The following is a 23,482-nucleotide window of genomic DNA, read 5'->3' as shown; positions in this document are numbered from 1 at the left end:
TATATATTTTCCCCCCTTCCTTTGACCCGTTATAAAGTAACAAATAACAGGTCCTAAAGAAGATGGTTTTCAAATAACTACACCATTGAAATGTACGTCGACCAGAGAGAGAGTGCGACACCCGGTTCTTTCATCTGTGCATGCAGGCTTGTTCTGGGTTGTAGAGTGTGAATGTATTGAGTGCAACGGATATGTTTGCAGAGTTGAGAGAGGTATGAGTATGTGTGGGGATGTGTTGAATTAATATGATATTATTTCATTGTATGTGATTTCAATAGTGCCAAAATTATTTGTATTTATGGTACAGCATCATTTGAAAGATGATACCAGTCACACTTTTGTAATTGAAAAGATATTTATATATCCAAAATAATGATTTATATGATGTGAAACACTAAAAGATATAAATAAGAAAAAAAGAAAAAAATGAAATAAAATATGTAAAGAACAAGTAATTATTCTGTGAGGAGAACATTATTATGCCCGCTTGTTTGAGCTCTGAGAAGCCACTATTTAAAGAAATGTAGGTCTTGAGGAAACGTTTCTCTTGTAGATTTGGCTAAAAGAATCCATATCCAAAAGAGACCATGTTTCACATATATTGGTGGATTCAATATTCTTGCACTTCACAGGTTCAGTGGTATTAGCTACATGGGAGAAGGTATAAGTCTGCTGTGTGGTATTAGCCAGCTTATCACCATTCAGGGCAGAATACATTTTTTCAACTTTATTTAAAAAGAAGTTGGCAAGGTCCTTGCATTGCAATCCATTAAGGATTATAGGGGTAGTCTGGCTATCTGACCCAGGTAGCTCTTTGACCACCTTAAACAAGGTCCTAGAGCATTTCTGAGCATTGGAGATAGTAGAGGAAACCTATTCAGCTTGCGCTGTTTTACAGAGGGTATGGTAACCTCTTATGGCTTTTTTATTGACGAGTTTAATGTCAGACCCATAGTTCTTCCTCCATTGTCTTTCCAACGCTTTACATTGGTTTTTTATATTTTTTAACCTCTCTGTGAACCAAGGGGCAGGGGGTCGGTGGTTGTTCAACCTCTTATTAGAAAGAGGGAGACAGACATGAATGGATTTGTGAATCCAGTCTTGAATGCTTCCTAGATCAGCAATAGACATTTGTTTGATGGCAGGAGCACTGTTGGAGAGAAGATTAGTTAAAGCTCCAATGTTGAGTTTGCCCCAATTTCTAGTTTTGAACTTGGTTCCCAGGGCAGCTACCAGCAAACTGGGAGCAACTTTGATTCGAAAACCAACCGCAAAATGATCCCACCAGCACAATGGGAGGGCCAGAGGGCAGTACATTTTAGATAAATTAGAGAAAACAGGGTCCAATAAATGACCAGCCACATGAGTAGCACCCGAGTTACACAGCTGAATATTCATTGATGCCAAATCTGAAATGAATGCAGCACTTTTAACACATGTCGGGTCGTCAAAATGAAGATTAAAATGGTGAAATTAGCAGCATTGAGAAGATAAGGGGTGACTAAATTAGGAAACGACAAATCTCATGGTCCGGAAGGCCCAGGAAGGCGATAAACCAAAATGCCCAACGAAGTGAACTAGGGGGGTCAGAGTGCATTTGAATAAGGAGGCCTTACAACCCATAGAGGGCAAGTTTTCGAATTTGCAATCAAAAGACTTCTGGTAGTTTTCCGCAATGCCACCCTCGGTCTTAAATTCCCTGTCTTTCCTAAAAATAACATAATTGGTAGGCAATGCTGTGGCTACATCAAGGCCTGAGCTCCTATTCATCCAAGTTTCAGTAAGGAAGATGCTATTGGGCTGCTCATTATTCAGAAGGTCAAAGATGTCAGCCTTATGTTTGGGAAGGGATCGACAATTAATGTTAAAGAAGTTAAATTCCTTATTGACTGAAGGGCAACATTTTTGTGAGAAATTTCCACGAAACATGGTATTAGTAAAAGTATTTAAATCACTTTGTGTAAGGCATAATCTATTCGCATCCTCCTTATGTATCCCCGTAGTAAAAGCAGACTTAGAACGCACACAGCTTGCGCAAGCTTCCTCAAGATTAAGTAAAGTGCAGTCAGAAGACATCGCACTGCAATGCTCTAGGAGTTGCTTGGAGGAATAACTCAAACCATTCCACCCGGTCGGACCAGGGATCATTGCCCTTTCTCCCGGACAGGTGCAGACGGGCTTGCCTTTAGCGCGCCAGCATCACATCCGCTGCACGTCTGTTCTTGGGCCGTTAAATCAGGTAGGAGGCAGGACGGCATGCAACCACTAGAGCGCTGACCGTAGGGAGCTCGTGGCACAAACAATGTGGCCACCCGGGGAAGATTAAGCCCCGTGAAAGTGCAATGTGCCAAAAGTTACTGGGTTTAACACACTTGGAATAAGATTCAATTTAAAAATTAGCAGCCAACCTCAATAAAAAAAACGGGAATTTCACAATTAAGTATGGTTAAAATACAGTGGATAAAACAGTTAGGCTAAATTATAGAATGAGAAAAAGAAACCTTTCAGGCGCTGCACGTCCGTTCTCTGCCCGTTAAGTTAGGTCGGAGGTAGGACTGCAATCAACCACTAGAGCGCTGACCACAGGGAGCGCGTGGCACAAACATATGGCCACCCGGGGAAGAATAAGCCCCGTGCAATGTGCCAAAAGTTACTGAGTTTAACACACTCAGAACAAGATTCAATTTAAAAATTAACAGCCAACATCAATTAAAAAAACGGGAATTTCACATTTAAGTATGGTTAAAATACAGTGGATAAAACAGTTAGGCAACAGTATAGAACTAGAAGAATAAACCTTTCAGGCCTTTGGCTTCCTAAAGCATGCTTAGGTGGAAAGGGTGGGATTGGATTCCCTGAACATCTAGAGGTCAAGGACTCAACAACGTGTTAATATATCGAGGATGACAAAAAGTAGTTAGAGGGGTGGAAATTTATATGAAATGGGAACAAATGAACATGAGGTATTTAAGGGTGTATTTATATAACTTACTTGCTAATATAGAACTGATTCTGAATACTCATTTATCTTGAAAACTGAAAGTGTCAGAAATATGTACATATCTTGGAATCAAGAATTTCAGTCAGTTGCTCTTCCTCAGTAGCTTTTTAGAAAGCATACCTAAATCCAGACAACCATAAGCATGTGACTCACTGTTTCACGTTTCACCTATGGGCGTGTTTTGGACCCAGCTATGATGGATTTGTAAGTGAAAATTAGAACATTGGAATGTTGAGAGCGCAATTGAAGACAATGGATTAGCAGCGCCCTATACGAACTGGTTCAGGCCCGCTGCTCTCAACATTTCCATGTCCTAATACAGAGCATCTGCCTTTCTCTTCCCTCTGCTCTTGAAAATATATTATTTAGGCAGAGGAAAGGAAGAGCCCATGCAGGAGGACACACACAGCCTTCACCCTTCCCTCCTCCTGTACCCCAGTGTCACTAGGGCTTCAAAAGGAGGGAGGGGTGAATTCTAATCATCTCCTGGGTCTTCCTGGATTGGCTGAACTACAAAAAGCAGTTCAGCCAAGCCGGGAGAACCAGGGGATGACTTCAGCCTCCTTTCACATCTCTTGCTGTGAATTTTCAACAGCTAAAAGCTGTGGCCCTGCGCGCACTGTCAGCTGTAGAATATTCTACAAGAGTTGTGAAATAAAGACTTTGGGGCCTAAGAGGGGAGTTCAAGCTCCGAGAGGCCTTTGTGTTTTTTAATTAGAAAATTCTGCCCTGATGCGATGAAATGGTCTAATCACTGTATAGCCCACTGTAGCTGGGCTTTACTGGTCATTAAAGGCCTGCTCCTTTGCAAAAGGCCCTCGCCTTTGGCTCAGGTCTTTAATGATGGAGCGGGTCTTTAATGAACGATATAGCTCGCTACAGCGGGCGTTACAGCTATAATGATTACCTGGAGGAAGCCATAGGATAAATAAAGAACTGGAAATTTTGATGATCTGGAGAAAAAAGCTAAGGAAAAACGTTTGCTTAAAAAGAACAAGTGCTAATGACGTATGTAATCGTGTATTTACTTACATTTAGCAAAATACTGATTCTGAATACCCATTTAACCTGTAAACTGGCAGTTACAAAAATATGGATGAATTTTATATGCAAGACTTTCAGTCAGTAGGTCTGCTTCAATAGCTTTTAGCTTTTTAGTAAATACACTGAAATCCAGAACATTGTCATGGATGATTCAGGAAGTGGCTCACTGTTTAAGTTTCACCTATTGACAACACATTTTTTGAGCCAGTTATGATGGACTTATAATTGAAAGTTTCACCTTTCTATGTAATTGTTGCCCCCACTTCCCTGATTTTCAGGCCAGAATGCCAATGCCAGGGATTTAAGTGCTATGTTGCTGGAGTAGAGCAATATGACATATTAAACTATGGATGGGAAAGTCACGGGTAAAGTAATTGGTTTTAATAGGATAGTGCTGGATTTTGTATCTATGGAATGAATTGCAACAGTTTAACGCAGACGTAATGCCATTTTTACATATGTTTATGCAAATCATTGCCCTGTAATTGTGAATATTTTACAGGACAGTATTTCAAAGACAACTCAAAAAGGCTTTAGAAAATACGTTTTTTTCTACTTGTGGATGTGTAAATAAAAAATATAGTGGGCTAGCATACGTTGAAGTATTAAATAGAAATGCAGTCTCTGGTGAAGACTGTTATGGTCTGCCATTTTTGATCTATGAAATCTTTAACCTATTCCCAAGATCTAGAGCATTATTTATATGATTTGTGAAATGGGACTTTTCAAAAAAGGAAAATATCATAAATATTAGCTTGGCTGGTATAAGTAAAATCAGGAACTGATATAACCAAATAAGCGTGTATGGAATTGAAAGAATTTGATTTCAAAGTCAAGATTATTTATATACAACATGATTTGTTGAACACAGAGTGAGGGAGGTAAAACTGTGAAATGTTTTCACTGGTGAATTAAGAATAGAGACTTTCAGAATACAGTTACAATGGTGAGAGACCTGGCTATCAGCTGGGAACTTAAGGATGGAACCTATATGAGACCCTTTTAAAAGACTTTATCAATCATTAAACCACAACCGGATGTTATATTTAAAATATCCATTGCTATAAAAGGGTGGATGGATGGAAGAGCACTAATAGGTGCCCAAGTAGAAGCTAATGAAATAATGGAAGCTTAAACATTAATGCTGAGTGGTGAGCGGGCTAAGAAAAATAGATTCTGATATTAGATGCAAATACATTTTGTCCTGTTCCTATCACCAGAGTGGATTTTCTACTGAAAGTTTTAGGTAAAATGTGAATGGTTGATTGGCTTTCTAATTTATGAATCTGTGAACTACCATCAGTATAGCGTAACAAGGCCAGTGGATCTTCGGAACATAAGATCAGAAAAAGTCTGAAGACATTATCTTAATGTGAGATAGTCGAGAGTGAGCCTCGGGCACTTGACAATGCAGTTCTACAGAGCATCATCAAAGAGAAGACCCGACCACAGTCACTCAGCTTTTAAGTTTGAGGCCTGCTTAACCAGTGCCTATATCTGCTGGGACAAGTTAATTTCAGGTATTCATTTTTAATGGAGGTGAATGAATATGTGAAAAACAATCCGTATGTTTGCTGCTTCTATTATGCTGAATAGTAAATCGGAATATACCTGCATCACACTGGTTGAAGACCTGATCACCTGTCCTACAAATCTCTTGATCATTACATTGACAGAGGTAAGTAAAACCTTTAATTGGTTTGGGGACGGCTTATAAATAAAATTGCATTAAACAAAATGTGTTATGTAATTTGAGGGGGGGGGTCAGTTAATACTAAAAATTAAATTAACTGCTCTAAATTAAATACATAAAAAATGGCACTTCAAGGAGGATGCCCAAGATATATTAAAAATACACATAGTAAAAAATTATATTATGAATAAACAATATAGAAAGAAAAGTTACAAATGAAATAAATCAACAGGTGTTAGTGTGTTCCCTGAGAAGTGGCAAGTACAAATACCTATATTAAATAAAAGAGTAAGACATTTGTGTATATATATGTATATATATATATATCTATATATATATATATCTATATATATATATATATATATATATATATAGCTTAACCTTACAAATAAAAACATACTATACATATTTTAATAATTTTAATAAAAATAAAAGCAACTAATTGTTACAGAAAATCTATTTTAAATTACTTGCACATATTTAAGTTTTTGCAAATTAAGTTAAAAAACAAATATTAAATATATTTAGACTTTACCACCAGTCCCTGAATTACAGTGGCGTAATATTTGATGGTTACAAAAAACACTTTCATAGGATGTAATCACATGCTGGTATTTGATTAAGTAGGTTCCTTGTGGCCTGAAATGCTCTTTACAAATATGAACTGCCACCTTCTCGATCATCAATGTGATTACACACTATCACCTTATAAGCAGTCATGGATAGGCTTGAATGGCTGGGATCAAATCATCCAATAGCTTGAATAGTGTGCTAAAAACAGATAAAGGCTGCCATCAAGTGAAGTGGCAAGCGGAAGTGCGTCACAGGTAATACCAACTTGGCATCAGTCCAATTCCTTAGCAACCAACATATTGCCCTTGCGTAAAACTGCTGATACTAGGATGATGCGAATGAGGCTGTCCAACATTGATTAGCAGTCAGCACATAAGGGTAAGTAGGAACAACAGAACTAAAAGAGCATTATATCATAAGCAAGTGAAAATAAAAATACTGTATGGTGAAGCCAAGTAATGGTGATACACTTAGGAGCTCTGTATACAAATGCTAGTGTCCATTAAATGACAAGGTGAAGTGCAGCCATCCTTGACGTCAGTAACATGCCTTGATCACCATGGCCAAAAAGTTCCAGATCTACCATAGAAGGAAAAATGCACCCCAGAGTGGCAAGCATTCAGTGCGCGCGTTCTTCGAACGGGAGCATGGGAACTAAAAGGATTACAAAACAACCAAGTTCATGTTGAAATACTGTTAAACAGTACTTTTCAAAACTTTTAGAACCATGACTTACTTTTTCAAATGACAAGCTTTCGCTATCTACCTTGCTTTAACCTCATCGATGCTGATGACGGCTCCCGGCCGTCATGAGTCACGGTGGGCGTGTGCTGATGACGGCCGGGAGCCATCATGACCACGCCCACGATTGGAATCTTCAGCACTGCGGCGGAATTCGCGCCGCAGTGATGAGGTTAATGGACATGAGGTAGCGATTTGTTAATGTAACTAAAGCGTTGTGTGGCAAACATAGTCATTTACAGAAAGCACATTTTCCTTTGAAATGGCCCCTAAATTTACACAGACCTACTGTTTACTGAAAAAAACTATTTTGCACACAAATGATAATGTGTGGAAACTGAGTTTCAGTGAATATTTATTATTTGTGCATCTCCTAGTAAAGTGCCTTGGTTTGTTTTGATCCTATTAAAGTCTTTATTTCCATCAAATTTTAGAATTGCAAAAATAGTGCTCCATTTTTGTATTTATTCCTAACTGCTGAATGTGGACAGTTTATTTACAGGTATTTACATTTAGTTGTGTGTTAAAAAAAATTGCATCTTACAGTCTTTCCTTTTACACTCTGTATGGCAGCAGTATTCTCACATAATTCTCTTTACTTTTTTCTTTGACTGCCAAGGGAGGGGAGTCTGTAAACAATAATCTCTGTTAGGAAAATAAGCAGCAATTTGTCAGAAGACATAGCTTGACATTTGACCTCTATCTTTGAAACTCATCAAATGTGACCAGATAAATGCAGAATTTAAAGGCATCTTTATTTATTGCTTGGACTTTCACGACTCACCAAAAATCGGCGCCTGACACACCAGTGGGTCGCAACCCACAGTTTTGAACAGTTTCGAGCAAAGAAAGGTGGTACAGTTGGCCATCAACCACAGCAGGTACAAAGTAAGTGGATGTTTGTTTTTAGCAAATATTAAACGCGAAGATGAAGTCTGCGACCCTGGCATCCGGCCCTTTGCTGGCCACCGACTGCCCAGTCCATTCCAAGAATTACTACCAGCGTGTACGAGAAAATGAGGGCGAAGAATTGCAAGCATGCAGCATGTTCCACAAATAGGAGCATGTGAACTACAAGCATAACATTAATATTGAAATACTCCAAAGCAAAACAAAGTGGCATAGCTAGCTGACTGCGAGCTGCATCGCCTCCTAGTTTGATGGAAAACATTATTCTCACTCTGGTTGACCATAAAATACGGAGAAAAGGTTTTACTTTCATTTATGTGTTTCAGGCATACTTGGAATTTTGGCTACTCATGAAACCAGTCAAACTCGTATATATTTTTGTATCGGTTGCAAGGAAGCAAATGTCAACGCATCAGACCCCAGAGGATCTCAGAAAGATTGAGTTAGTCATAATGACTAGTTAACAGACTTGTCTGCTGTGTTCAACCCGTGATTTAACCAATCTTACTTTTGAAATCACAAAAATCTATTCCTTTCAGCTTTTGCTAATTTTAGCAGCCAGGTTTTTGCTCCTAGGGGCATGAACACATCTTTATGTAGTTTTCAATCGTTCTTCAACTGACCAACCCTGCTGGCCTCCTCCTGCCTGCCACTTCTATTTCTTTTTTACGGGGTTTTATGTAGGGTGATCTTGACCCCAATGTATTGGGTATCAGAGCTCTTTACATGAGCACCAGTTGCGTACATGAAGGCACATTCATTTTTGTTAGGCATGGGGAGATGATGTGATTTGCTCAGAATCACAGGATGTTGCATGTCCTTGCTGAGACTCGAACCCGGTTACCCATATTTGAGGTTGACCGCCCTAGCCGTTAGGCCAACTCCTCTCTCATATTTGAGATGATCTGTGATGGCAGACCCTGCAGTTATGGAGGCACTGAGACCCCTGGGAAGCACTCAGAACCACTAGGAGTAGTGGTTGAGGAGGAAGAGGCAATATAGCGGCTGATGAAGAGACATTGCCAGACTAAGGGGAAAGGTTGGCAGACTTGTGAGCGCCTCGGTGGGGCTGAGTGGGAATCTGTGGGGAAAGTAGCAGGTAGCCATGGAGGGAGAGAAGTCGTGCTATAAATGAAGCTAGAGGCTAATGGGAAGGAAGGAAGTAGAGAAAGTATGTTGAGGCCAGAGGACCGTCAAGTGCATAATGTTAGAAAAATAGCTGGCTAATATTGCCAATATAGAGATAGGCTCAATAATACAAGTGTCACATGTTTCTGTTTGTAAGAAGGCAGTTTCTGGTGTGCTAGGAAGGAAAGTGGTTGTATGAGAGGTGATGTCTGCCTGTTGGTTGCCATGTGAGGGTGGAGAGGCGAAATTAACCAGTTCTATGACGTAAATCATAGTCTGATAGGGCATGATTGACCCATTTGAGCTCACCATAACATCCATGTCATATCCCTACGTATTTGTCATTATATGGAAACCATTTGGGCCGATGATGGAACATGGGCTAGGGAAAGAGATAGCGCAATAAAAGTTCTTCTATGAATGGGGTTAAGGTGAATCGTAGCGAGTTGAGTTGAAGATATTAGGGGCTATGGAGAAGAAATGTGGAACTCCTGCGTAGACCATCACAGAAAACAAGCCCCACACTCATTCTTCATTTTTGTTTTTATATTTGTTCAACTCATATTTGCAACGCTGGCCTAACCCAGAGAACACCAGAGCTCTTTGCTGGCGTTATAAGGTGCAGTATTATGAGGGTGCTAAAGAAAGAATGGAGAGTAGAAGACAGTCAGATGTGTGACTCTAGGTTGTTTATTATTTATAAAACACAGAGGCGCCAAACAAGACGTCATGGCCCTAGGCAATCTACACCAAAAGTAGAGGGAGGAAAAAAAAGAAAACAAAAAGCATAATAAACAATAACGAGCTGCATGGTATATTCAAAGAACCAGATTAACAGCAGAGAGGGTTTTTTTGTTTTTTTCTTAAACTGTTCATAGTTGGACAGCAGGCTTGTTTATTGTGGTAAAAAGCTTAGCAGTTGAGGCACAAGAACTAACATTTTCTGCCACCACAATATGAACATTTAAAACGTGGGCTTATCAACATTAAGAGCGCACCAAATGGCCCGGGCCTGGCTGGCATATAGGGTGCAGACAAATTCGAGGGAGACGATGGGCACGTTGGGGAAAAAAGCAGGGCGTACCATGCTAACTCCTTCTACCTTGACCTACAGAACAAGCATTTACAATGCAATGGTTTCGCCTTTGGAAAAGTTAGAGCTATTGGCATTGTAAATGACAAAATTTGTATTTATGTGTTGGTTTTGATAAATAAATGGCATTGTCATTTACATTGCCATTAGCTTAATCTCTCGCAAATGTGAGACCTATTGTACCCTACGGACGAGCTCAGCAGACAGCAATTACTACCACACACACACACCCAGAGCCAGCCACACACACACACCCAGAGCCACACACACACGCCCAGAGCCACACACACACACCCAGAGCCACACACACACACCCAGAGCCCCCCACACACACACACACCCAGAGCCACACACACCAATAGCCCCCCCCACACACACACACACCCAGAGCCACACACACACACACACCCAGAGCCACACACACACACCCAGAGCCACACACACACCCAGAGCCACACACACACAAACACACCCAGAGCCACACACACACAGAGCCACACACACACAGAGCCACACACACACCCAGAGCCCCCCCCCACACACACACCCCCAGAGCCACACACACACACACCCAGAGCCACACACCCAGAGCCACACACACACACCCAGAGCCCCACACACACCCAGAGCCCCCCACACACACACACACACACAGCACCCGGGCGCCGGCAGCAGCCACTACTGTTTGTGTGTACACTAAAAAAAGGGGAGGTTTAGACAGTTTAGTAGTGCTGTGTGTGACCCTGAAAATTAAAGCTCAGGCAACTGGATAAATAAATAAAATGATTACAGCCGCCTGGAACGAAAGCACGTTTTTGTGGAAGCTTACAACTACTACCCAAAACATGTAAGCCTGACTCCCAACATGTGGACGTAGCAAAGTCCCTCTCTTGGAGATTCTCATTCTCACATAGCTATATGGTGGCAGCTGCGCTGTCAAGTCAGACCATAAAAACAAAGCAGGCAAAAGTAAACATGTGCCAGTCTAGCTATTGGGGGGGGGGGGGATGGACAGCTAGCCAAAAGTTGTATCCATTTTTTCAAAAGGAGCACCGGATTTCTATTTCTTGTCCGATGGCGATTCTGCTCCAATACGTGATGAAGGGGGTTAAAGAGAGCAAGTAGGAGTGTGGAAACAAAGGGGGAACGGTGACTGAAGATATGTTCCGAAGACTGGAGGTCGCACGTCATGAAGATTAGATGTGATTGAGAGCAACGTTATGAACTTCTAATTACGACCACAGGCAGAATCCTTCCTTGCCACTTAGCAACCATTTCACCCCTAAGTAACATTCATCTTGGTATGCGCTACAGTTGCATGCAAGGCGTATGAAGCAGAGTTTAAGCCACGCTGATCATTTGACAACGTCCCTCCATTTTTGGCATGGACTGCTCTTGTGGGTAAGCCAACTCGGCATCCACTAGACAGACCTGTAAGTAAACTGAAGGGGTTCAAATCCTGCAGTGTCCATTAAGCCTGTCATCCTTCCAAGATCAAAGCACGGACTACCACCGAGTTGGGTAAAAAGAATAACTGTCATAGCTTACAAATGGAACAAAATCTTGAAGCATGCTATGTAACCGCACTAATTGTTTCAGTACTCTAGCGCCCCGACTGGGGGTTTGCACTCTACAACAGGGCCGTACTTAATAATGCATAAATAACGCTATGCTGAATCTCTACGATGATCCACAGAATAACAATTGTCTTATCAATTCCTGTGGATTGAACTTCAGCAGACTCAAACCACCTGCTTTGACCTTTTAAGTTTCCATGCAAAAACACTTTCTCAATATGCTACTGACAGTGTACGGCAAGGACGCTCGGAAACCCTTTAAGTTTTCAAAATAACTAAGCTTCATAGCCCACTTCACACTGCCTGACATCAAACACATTCATGCTAGGGAACCCTTCTAGTGGACCCAGCAACGTTTTTTGGGGTATTCCACGATTAAATCCAAAGAGAAACAAGTCAGGTCCCGGGCCGGCAGCCAATCACAGCGCGGCCCGGGGAATGACGTCACGGGGGTGTCCCGGGCCGGCAGCCAATCACAGCGCGGCCCGGGGAAGGACGTCAGGGGGTTGTCCCGGGCCGACCAGCTGTGATTTTCACACGGCAACAGATGAGGGGTGGGCTCCCTCGAAATAAATAAATAACAAGAAAACCATAACCTGCAATTTTTGGGGCTAGATGTCAGAATTGAGGCGAGAGGGAGGGGCGGGAACGGGCACACAGACAGCGGGAGGGGGGACGGGCACACGGACAGCGGCAGTGGGGGCAGGAACACAAACAGCGGTAGGGGGGCAGGTACGGGCACACGGACAGTGGGAGGGGGGGCGGGAACAGGCACACGGACAGCGGGAGGGGGGGCCGGAACGGACAGCGGGACATCGCGTAACCCACCCCTGCAAAGGACAGTTCTGAAATGGTGGAAAACAAAGCGGTATAAAAAATAAAAAAAACACCGCCCACCACCGCATGACGATCGCAAGGGGGCGGGATGAGTAAAAATGGCCGGAACGCCCACGAATCTGCTCCGGCCATGACGGACAGATCTCTGTTCCAATGGCTAGCCTCCATTTATGGAGCTAGCCAATGGAACAGAGGGGCGGGACATGAGTACACATCTCTAGACATAAGATTTCGCCCTGCGCGAAAGTCTGCTGCGCAGCTTTCGGCGAGGCGAAACCTAAAAAGGGCGCCTACAGATTGCAGGCAGCACACCTAGTTTAGAAAGCACCTAAAGGTGTTAATGTGGATCATCTTGCTACCATTCAAGTGGAACTACGAGTTCCACCAAGCCTGTTGCAGGGGGAAGGAAGAGAAACCCACCCTATTAAGCGCTGCCTGCCACCCAAACCCCTCTCGCCGTACGTCATCTTGAGCAAAATTTGAGTGCGACTACGAGTCCCAGGAGCCTGTTGCCACCATGCTTGCTGCTGAGGGAAGGAGGAGGAGCCCTTGCTACAAAGAGCTGTGTGCCCCCCGCCATTCATCCTGCTGCAATTCAATGGATCTAAGAGACCCAAGAGCCTGTTGCCACCAAGGGAAAAAGGAGGAGGAGCCTGTGCTATAAAGCGCTTCCTGTGGGAGGCACCTGAACGAAGACCAGGACATTTTTAGCCCGTCTGAGCCCGGAAGAGGCAGGGCTGGGCCACCCTTCTGGTGCCCGATATTGTTGGCCACATTACTGGGTCCAGTAACTTGTACAAACAAGAGTAGAGAGGCAACTTAAGATATATGTAAAAGCACATTCCTGTACTATTAACAAGAAGGATGAATCAAGAGGTCTATTTCTTGGTTGTTATGGTTCTTTTATTCAAGGTCTTCTTGACTGTAAGAAAACAGATTCTGCGCAGCCAATTAGTTTCCACAAGATTTGGGTTTCCTCAGGGCCGAAAGAAACTTTGTTTACTTGTACATAGTTCTCAAATGGCGAAAAATTCCCTAACTTCTCCCAGTCCATGCACAGCTCAAGTTATGTACATCTCTATTATTTACCGAGGACAAGGATCTCAAAATGGTCTTTCGGGAAGGTACCGTGTATTGTTTACAGTTGTGATCTAAACAAATCTTTCTTACTCAGTTCTCGTGTTTAGGGCCTTGTTAGGCCATGGCGCAACACCCCTATTCGGCGTTCCTCAAAATTCTAACACTGATGCTGGTCCAAATATTGCTGGAATATTTAAGAAGAACATAACATTGCTAAGTCCTTCACAAGGACTACAAATAAAACTTGTTGAAAAATAGAAGGACATGATATCGATGATAATAACAAGGGATCAAAGGATGCTAATACTGGGGAAGTAAGGAGTTACACCCAGGGTAATTTGGCTGAATGTAACACCATCCATATCACCATGGTTACTTATTCAAACCTTGTTGGTGAAGGGTCTGCGGTGTTACAGACCAGTGAAGCACAGATGGGTACATTATCAAATATGATAAACGTGTGCCTGTAACCAAAGTATTCCTTAACCTAGAGATCCTATAGGGCAGATGGGGGCAGAAATTCGAACTTTACGAGAACAAGTCGTCCAACTAACAAATAAGATTGAGAGACTGGGCTTGCCTAGAATGATGACGTCTGTAGGAAAGTAGGATCTGCTTTTATGATCACCCCCACTTTTCGCTTGATATAATGCTGTTTCTGACTAGTCTGACTGAGATCCTGCTAATCAGGACCCAGTCTCTGTGCTTTCTGCCCTAAAGTGGCTTGGTAAGTACTTAGGTACATCTCAGATTGGCAACTGGGGTACCCTTATCAGTCCCTAGTATATGGTACTAAGGTACCCAGGGCATAGGTAGACCAGAAGTCCCCCATAGGCTGAAGCATATATTCTGCCCCCTATGGGAAACCATTCAAACTACCTCTACAGGCCTGCCATTGCAGCCTGTTTAAGCTGGTGCTAGCATCACTTAAGAAAGATATAGGTTTACCTATATCTAAGGTCACTGCACTTAAAACCTATGAGTCACCTCTAGAGCAGGCCTTTCAATCCTGAAGGCAGGGTGCTTGGCTCTAAGTGTGATGGTACCCCTGCATGAGCAGGACACCCCGAAAGCCCATGGAGTTCCATTCTCCTGGGTTATAAGTGAGACAGCCATATGATATACTAGCAGCCCGTCCCGACGTTGTCCGGGTATGAATTGCTGCCTGCCAGTACTATATTGTTTTGTAGGATTTTGTTTTGATAGCATTTCTTATCTGTGACAGACCTGTGAAACGCTCCGATTCACAGTGCACAGCTGATGCACTTAAGAGTGCGCGTTCAGTAGTGTGTGAACTCGAGTTTCCCTACTTTATTTTTTCTTGCAATATTATATAGCGCGAACTCGACAACAAGGCATGAGCACAATTTACATTACAGAAGAACACATTCATTTGTGGTAGGCACGGGGAGACAAAGCGATTTGCCTGGAATCACAGGATGTTGAGCTGATGCCGAGATTCGAACGTAGCTCCCCAGCTCTAAAGTTCGCAATTCTGGAACTTGTGGCGGGAGGTCTGTCTAAAAGTGTATGTCGGTGCTGGCCATCAATGAGAGAGACCTGTGCATTTTTCAAATGGGTGGTGAAAAAATATGAGTATGTTGCTGGGGATGTGGGCCGCCGTGCCACCGATGTACTTACCGGGGGAGGGTAAACACCCATTATTCCGCAACTCTCTTTCCGCATACCATCACTCTGCATACTTTCATTACGAAAGTACCATGACTCCGCAATGCCATTACAACGCATGGCATTACATTTTATATGCTTTTACCATGCATACATTTACAACGAAATTCGTTGTACATGCATGAATGGTAAAAGCATGTTTTTTTTATGTTTGGATAAGGTAAGTATGGGTATAGGGGTATATGTTTTGGGGTACTGAGGTATATGTTTTGGGGTGTTTGGGTATTTTAAGGGTTCAGATATAGTTTGGGTTATTGGGTTATGGGGTACAGGGGTAGTTTAAGGGTTTAGGGATAGGTATGGGTTTTAGGGTACAGGAGTATATTTAGGGTTCAGGGCTAGGTTTGGGTTTTGGGGTATAGGGGTATTTTTTAGGGTTCAGGGATAGGTTTGGGTTTTGGGGTACAGGGGTATTTTAAGGGTTCAGGGCTAGATTTGGGATTTGTGGTACAGGGGTATTTTTAGGGTTTAGGGCTAGGTTTGGGTTTTGGGGTACAGGGTTTTTTTTAGGGTTCAGGGGTAGGTTTGGATTTTGGGGTACATGGTTATTTTTAGGGTTCAGGGCTAGGTTTGGGTTTTGGGGTACAGGGGCATTTTTAGGGTTCAGGGTTAGGTTTGGGTTTTGGGGTACAGGGGTATTTTAAGGGTTTCAGCGCTAGGTATGGGTTTTGGGGTACAGGGGTATTTTAGGTTTCAGGGCTAGGTTTGGGTTTTGGGGTACAGGGGTATTTTTAGGGTTCAGGGGTAGGTTTGGGTTTTGAGGTACAGGGGTATTTATAGGGTTCAGGGCTAGGTTTGGGTTTTGGGGTATTTTTAGGTTTGGGTTTTGGGGTACAGGGTACAGGGTTAAGATGGATTAGTGTTTAAGGGTGTTGGGGTATTTTAAGGAGTAAGGGTGGGTTATGATTATGGGGTGCAGGGGTATTTAAAGGGAGCAGGGTGGGATTAGCACACGATATTAGACATGACATGAAGAGCGGAACGTACCACACGCCCCCAACATTTGTCACGCCCCCAGCACACGCCCACAGCACAACGCAAACACGCCCACAAGGGTCTACTTTGCTGGCACGGTTCTTTTACCTTTTAAATGTATATGGTGGGCGTCTGCATAGCCTATGTCCTTCTGTTGCAACTCGCCTTGCCAACGCTGTATTGGGTGTTGTGATTGGTGCTGTGGTTCCTGAGATTACCCGCCTCAAAGGTTTGGCCTCTCTCTTTATTATATTAGTATGGATAGAGGGGCACCTTGTCATTATGCGGTGACTATCTAGAAACTGGCTGGAACGAACCCTGTTGTGTTTCGAATCAAACATGTTGGAATCATACCCCCACACCATAAACAGTGTGTGAGGTATGATTCCATGCACGTAAAGCTCCTTTGAGACGCCCTCTGTGCTCCCTGTACCAGTCTTCCAGACCCAGACTGCAAGCTAGGGCTGCTGCCGGCTTAAGACATTTTCTGCCCTCCTAATGCTGAGCCAAGCTCGGGAAGAGGAAGGCAGAACAACAGGTATCCTGTCACAGCGAGGTGTGACCACATCCCAGACAGCGTTTAGTGTATTGGGGCTGGGTGGTAGCGCTTGCCAGTGCCACAGAGTCTGCGTGCAGGGTACACTTGGTGCCCTCCATACATACTCCAGTTCAAACCTGTTCAGGGAGCCCCTGGCTCCCCCTCTGGCATGAAACTGGACATAGGACAGGGGAGTATCCTCCCCCTTATCCAGCCCCTTCTCAAGTAGGGGACCCTGAATCGTCCCAACCCTTTCCCTAGTGTATTTAAAGGCTTACCTGTGGGTGGGTCCCTAGATTCATCGTGAGACAAGATTAATTTCCGACTCCTGTTCTTCTTTGACCGTCAGGGCACTCTGGACTTCACTACACTTCGTTCTGGGCATCAAGGCTGCAACTAGGAAGACTCCTGCTGCTCCTTATCTCGCCGCCCAGCTCGAACCTTCCAAGGCCTGCGGGCATCCAAGACACCTGAAGGAATCTCCCTTGAAGTGAAGGAGTCACTTCCCTGCATCTTCAGGCACTGCAACTAAGCTGACAGGTCTGCTGATCCTGGTCTCCCACGGACTCTGAAACAGATCAACAACACAGGTGGTGGTTCTTCATATCCCTCGAGGCCTGCCCTGTCCTCCCACCAAGTTTAAGGCCAGTATCCCTCTTCGGAGCTGCAGTAACCGAACCCCTGTGCACCGCGTCGACTTGCAGTTGCAAAGGCATGTTGGCTTCCACTAAGATCTCTGAGCTCCAAGTAGCCTCAACCTCAAGCTTCTTCAGTGACCAAGATCTCTATCCTCACCGCAACTCTTGCATCGTGGGCTTGCTTCTTTGGTGAGCTGCTCAAGGTCCTCTTGCAACTCCAGTGCCTCCGGCCTGTGGGTCCTCTTGAGGGTAATCTTCAAATTCCTTTGGGCTCCCCTGATTTCTCGGGGCCTGCCCTGACTCCCCTGTTTGTGGTGAGTCTCCTGACCTTGCTGGTCCCAACAATGCACCTTCTTTATTTTCCACGTGGTTTGCCGTTATCAAGGCTTGTTGTTGCTCTTGACAGAGACTGACCCCTCAATTCTCGACTTACTAAAGTAATATGGTCTACAAGACTGAGGAGAGTATTACATGTTTTGTCTGTTCCTCAGTCACTGTAGTGTTGTGTAGTTCCTATAAACTGCACGTTTAGACAACATACACTGTAGGATTGGTGTCAGACTGATTTTAGACACCTCTACCGAGTATGTTCGCCTGTATACCAGCTAGCTCAGTGTCACTAGAAACCCCTCTTACCAAGGAGAGAATAGTTCTTGGCAACTATCGAACATGACAACTCTGTCCCATCCGTGATTGTGGAAACAGTGCTATACATTTCGCTCAGTCACTCCTGCTCATTTTGTCTCAGAGAGATACACAGAATAAACGGTGGGGGCGTTTTTCAATAAGCATCTATTGAATCATCGTCATTCTAGTGTAAAATAGGTGTGCTGAAACAAACATAAGACAGTAACAGATAAATAATTATAAGCACTAACAGAGTAAAAGGATGGTAGATTTCTACCATTGTGCTAAAACAATGAATACAGGCAAGTATATAAAATACATGACTGTAGAATGCATACTTATACGATGAAACCCTAACTAGATGCAGCTAGCATGTATGTAGGTGTAAAAGCCAGGAATCCCTCTAGGATAAAATCAACCCCATTACCTGAAGGGAGCGACTGGGGGATTCTGTCTTGGTCTCGGGATGGACACTCCGCAAGGGATGTCAGACCACTGCGAGCTGGAGTGTCTGCGTGCAGGAGCCTCAGCATCTCGCATCAGTGTGTCACATGGAAGTCCTTTTCTCCTCTGACTACCTCAGAAAGATATGGTGTGTATATATACTGATAGACCTGGACTTTCTTGGCATTGTTACCCCTGACTTTTTGTCTCTACCCCCTCTATTTTTTATGCTGTGATGGATTTCGTTTTGCTGGCTTCGATGCTTTGGGCACTTTGCCTCTGCTGATCATTGTCAAAGTGCAAGTGCTCCCTGTATAAAGTATTATGGTAATTGGTTGTCCATAATTGGTATGTTTGTCTTACTAGTAAAGTGCACTATGTGTGCCAGGGCTGGTAATACAAATGCTACTAGTGGGCCTGCAGCACTAATTGTGCCACCCACACAAGTATCCCTAAAACGAGACCTCAGGCCTACCACTGCAGTGCCTGCACGCAGTTTGTGAACTGCCTTCTTGTCTCACTTGCCAGGCCTTACCCATCCCATTTTATGCACATCAGACACCCCTATAGTAGGCCCAGGGTACCCCCTGGGTAGGGTGCAATGTATGTGAAAGATAGGACATGTAGTGAGGTGTGTACCATGTCCTGACAGTGAAATACTGCCAAATTTGTTTTTCACTGTTGCAAGGCCATCTTGCCCATAGGATTGAATGGGGAAAGCTGTGTCCCATGTTTCCAGCATATATACCCATAGGCATACGATGGAGGAATGGAGTTTAGTGTGCCTGAACTCAGAATTTAATAACACATCTTTTTTTGAAGATGTTTTTTAAATTGTGTGTTTAGAAACCACGCTTTTAGAAGTGGCTGGTTTCTTGCCTTAAACCATCCTGTGTGCCTCTGCCTGGTTGTGTTTTGCCTGTCTGGGTTTGGATGTGACAGGGTGTGGGAAGTGTCCTGACACCAGGGAGGAGTAGGTGAGACAGCAACAGGCTGGCCTGCATTTGATGTGGGGGGAGGAGTAGCCTCCTGGATGTGAAGAGGGCTGTGTTGCTGCCACCAAAGGATGGCTCCATCTCCTGTGGAGCGCCAGGCCCTGACTATCAAAGGTAGAGGGTGTGCACTGGCAGTTTGGACCGGGCTCAGAGCCCCCTGAACAGAAAGACTTTAAAGGCATTTAGGGTTATAAATGTAAGAGCTGAAACCCCTGAACTCAAGACTGAAAAAAGATTGAAACTACTTCATGATCAAGAGGAACCTCTGCCAAAGAAGAACTACTGAACAGACTGTAGAGAAGGACTGCCCTTGCTGTGTGTTCTGGGGCTGGCATGCAGTTTGCTGATTTGACCAAGGAGAGGACCAGGGACTTTGCTGTGTGCTGCGTCCCTCTGCTTGAGAGAACTTTGTTGTGTGCTATGTCCTGAAGTATCTTGTCTCCAAGGGCCCGAGGAGAGCTGGTTCCCTGTTGTGGAAACTCAGGAACATAAAAGTTTCCGACCGTGTCTCAGCGACGCTTGTTGAAAGTGCTTTTTGCATGCCAGAGACTGCCGTGTGGTTCGTGGTGCTGTTTACGAAGTGCCCCGTGACCGCATTTCCCCTGCTGCGTGAAACATCGTCCATGCTGCTGCATTGCTGTTTGTGGCCCAAGCCGTCATCGTAACTGAGGCTGTGAGTAAGGATCGCCGGCCCGAGCTGCAACGTGCTAAAGGATTTTTTAAAGTTGAGGAAGCTGCAAGGTGAAAAAGATAGTGCTCTTTGTTCACTAAGAGGAATCTGCCCAAGATCGTCAACGGAGGAGAAGGCAGCGACATAACCCGTCCGGCTACAGCGTCGCTTAACAACGGAGCTGCAATTTCATCGGGGCTGACCAGCAGGACGTCCGAAGAGCGCGCGAGAGAGAGAGAGAGCGAGGCAGTCCACCCCCCAGGTAAGGCTTGGACTTCGGTTGGGAGCCGCAAGCGATTGTGCCCTGGGGAGGCGTGCAGGAGGAGTACAGGAGTGCTCCGATCTCTCTCCCGCTGCACTGCGTTAGACGCGTTGAGTCCCCGAGCGGCCCGTACCTGCTCAGTAGTACTTGGGCCGCCCCTTTGAGCTTATGACCGTTGTCTCTGCTGTTGGGGCCTAGTGGTGCCCGAGTTGACTGTGCAGAATGGCTTATTGCATTATTCCCTGCATTACAAACTGCCTGATTCTTGCATTACGAACAGCATTATTCTTGCATTACGAACTGCCTTATTCTTGCAGTACGAACCGCAGTATTCTTGCATTACGACCTTCGTTACGAACTACATTAGTACGTGCATTAAGAACTGTCTTATTACTACATTACGAACTGCATATCATTGCATCAGGACTGCATTAGATAATCGTGAACTGCTCATTAATACCGCAAGAACCTACAAGTGATTGCTGGCCTAATAACCGGCAAAGTAAAATATTAAGAATAAGCATATGTTGGATTTCTATCGTTTGGTCTCATCGCATTCTTTTTGATAAAGAAACCGCTATTTTTTATAAAACCAGTGTGGTGTCCATTTGTGGTGTTATCACTGTGTTACTGAGAGTGTGGGTGGAAAACTTTACACTTTGCCTTGGAGATGAGCCTGGCTGCTCGTGCCAAGCTACCGAGGGGTGAGCGGGGCTATCTAAGAGGGTGTCCGTCCTTTCCCTGACTAGAAGCAAGGGTCCCTATTTGGACTAAGGTACCTACCTCAGCCAACTAGAGACACCCAGTTCTAACATATACCCAAAGTAGTACCCCATGGGGATATACCTCGCTGTGTCATGTTGGACTAGGATGACGGAAGGAATTACCCTTATATATAGTTATTATGCAGGAGATAGCAGGCCTGCTGTGATTCAAGGAATCCTCATGCATAATGAATGAGACATAAGCTTTTCGGAGACAACCCCATTTCATCTTTAAGCATTACCGTAACTAGGTAAAAGATCACTACTAAGAACCGCTATGTAGTGTAATATCAGGGGAATGTAGGTGAAAGGTGCATTCAGTACTTGAGCAGATATTGGGGTACCTATATGGAACATAACAATAGAGAGCAGTGTTCTCTGTACTCCCTCCAGTTACGGCAATGCCAGCCTCAGGGGATATCTGAGCTCTGCATGGTGCATCTGCCTGGATTGATGGTGGATGTATATCCTATTTGGTTTGGTAGTTGTGTTTGTGTCTTCATAAATATTTTGAAATAAATATTTTTATTTTTGCAGAAACCCAGAGTCTTTGTTATTCATCAGTTGGTTGACATGTGCTTCCTTATATGGTTTAAGGGTATCTATTTTACATTAAGTGCCCCTTGTCCTTGAGGGTTTTTGTGCAGGTATCCAAGACTTGGTGAATATGGAGTAGGTGTCTGATATTCTAAAGTTTGCCTAAATTACATCTTCAAAGAAATAACAAATAGAATTGTGATTCTGTACCTCACATTTTTAGGAAATTAAACACTCAATGTCTGATATTCCACATACTGATTTTTTTCTGACAGATGCAGCCTTTGTAAGATTTTCAAATGCAGGGTATCTCATCTGCAGTTCTCACGTACTGACGTATTGAACATGGATCCAGCATGCAATTTGGCACTCTTTTTTTGGCAATAATCCATTACTCAGATTTCAAATGATGTATCAATTGTTAAAGAAATTGTTTTTTGGCATACAAGATTCATAGGTGTGAGTGAGTCTTGGAGCACTCATACAAAATATGGCCTACCGCAAAAAGTTGCTTTCTTGTACATTCTGAGTCACCCCTCTCAAAGAAAATATTTATAAAACACCCTCTTTGTTCTGCTACTCTCCAGCCACATCCATCATGGATTTCCTCCTTTTCTTGACATTCTTTAAAAGAAACTGGTATTCAGACACTATCCTACCTGTAGCTGTCTCACATATACATGTATTTTAAGAATGCCTTGTATCCTACTACTCCCCCTCACTTTACTCTGGACTTCCACATCTACCTTCTGTATGAAAGAGAGGAGACCAGACACTGTGCTTGGAAGACGTGGCCTCCGCCAAACACCACAGCAGTAGTCGGCTGCCTTAGTGGGTCTGGACAGAGACACATAAGCAGGGGGAACAGCAGTTGGTGATGGCAAAGGATTACCTGCCATTCCGCCCTCCAGTGGGGTCTTTCCAGGCCCATAGGGCATTTCTAGGGAAGCAGTCATTTCCTAGCACCATACACCAAGAACAATTGTTAGATGAGTCTGCATAGAGAATTTACATTTTTTATTGCATTAGTGACATTTTGTTATGATATGCAATGTGTTGAATTTGATATTAGAATTGGCATGGAAATAGGTATGTCTAAGTATTTCTTCTAATAAACAAATGTGCTTCTCTTTTCCAGTGCTCCCAGCTACTCCTATGTGTGATGTTCCCAGAAATGTAATGACTGGTACTGTAGCGGAACTAAAATGTAGAGAAAATGAAGGATTTCCTGCATCCCAATATGATTGGTACAAAGATGGAGAACGTTTACTGGTTCAAGCTCCAACTGCAAAGGTCAAAACTTCACCAGGATCTTATACAATAAATATAAATTCTGGGACATTAGTAAGTGCCTTATTTTCTTTTTTTTGTTTTTACAGCTTACACACTTGCCAGTTCAGTACAGGCTGATAACCTTTTCAGAAGTTTCAATTTCACCATGGCCATTGAACAAAGGAAATCATATAATGGACCTCAATGATTACATTCGAGTCATTTGATTGATAGTAACGCCATTTTGTAAATAAAGCAGCTATAAACATAGCAATTTTTGCTTTGTAGGTGCAATCTCTCTGTTAAAACCCTTCTGCTTTGTGGTCTTGGGATTTCTTGTCAGGGCAAACACTGTTAACATAACATGCAGTAATACTGACCAGAATATAATGCTC

The 23,482-nt window shown here is 43.6% G+C and overlaps 1 protein-coding gene across 2 annotated transcripts in view; it reads left to right on the top strand.

The window, feature by feature from the left end:
• Positions 1 to 23,482, top strand: part of JAM2 (junctional adhesion molecule 2) — a 326,071-nt gene that overhangs the window by 240,815 nt on the left and 61,774 nt on the right. For both annotated transcript variants that reach the window (XM_086934037.1, XM_086934036.1), the window contains exon 5: positions 22,954 to 23,159. In XM_086934037.1, coding sequence (XP_086790163.1) covers positions 22,954 to 23,159 — 206 coding nt within the window. The remainder of the gene's footprint in view (positions 1 to 22,953; positions 23,160 to 23,482) is intronic.

This window comes from Lissotriton vulgaris, chromosome 8 (assembly GCF_964263255.1).
Source record: "Lissotriton vulgaris chromosome 8, aLisVul1.2, whole genome shotgun sequence".
Lineage (NCBI taxonomy): Eukaryota > Metazoa > Chordata > Amphibia > Caudata > Salamandridae > Lissotriton > Lissotriton vulgaris.
This window is presented reverse-complemented; position numbering and strand designations above follow the sequence as displayed.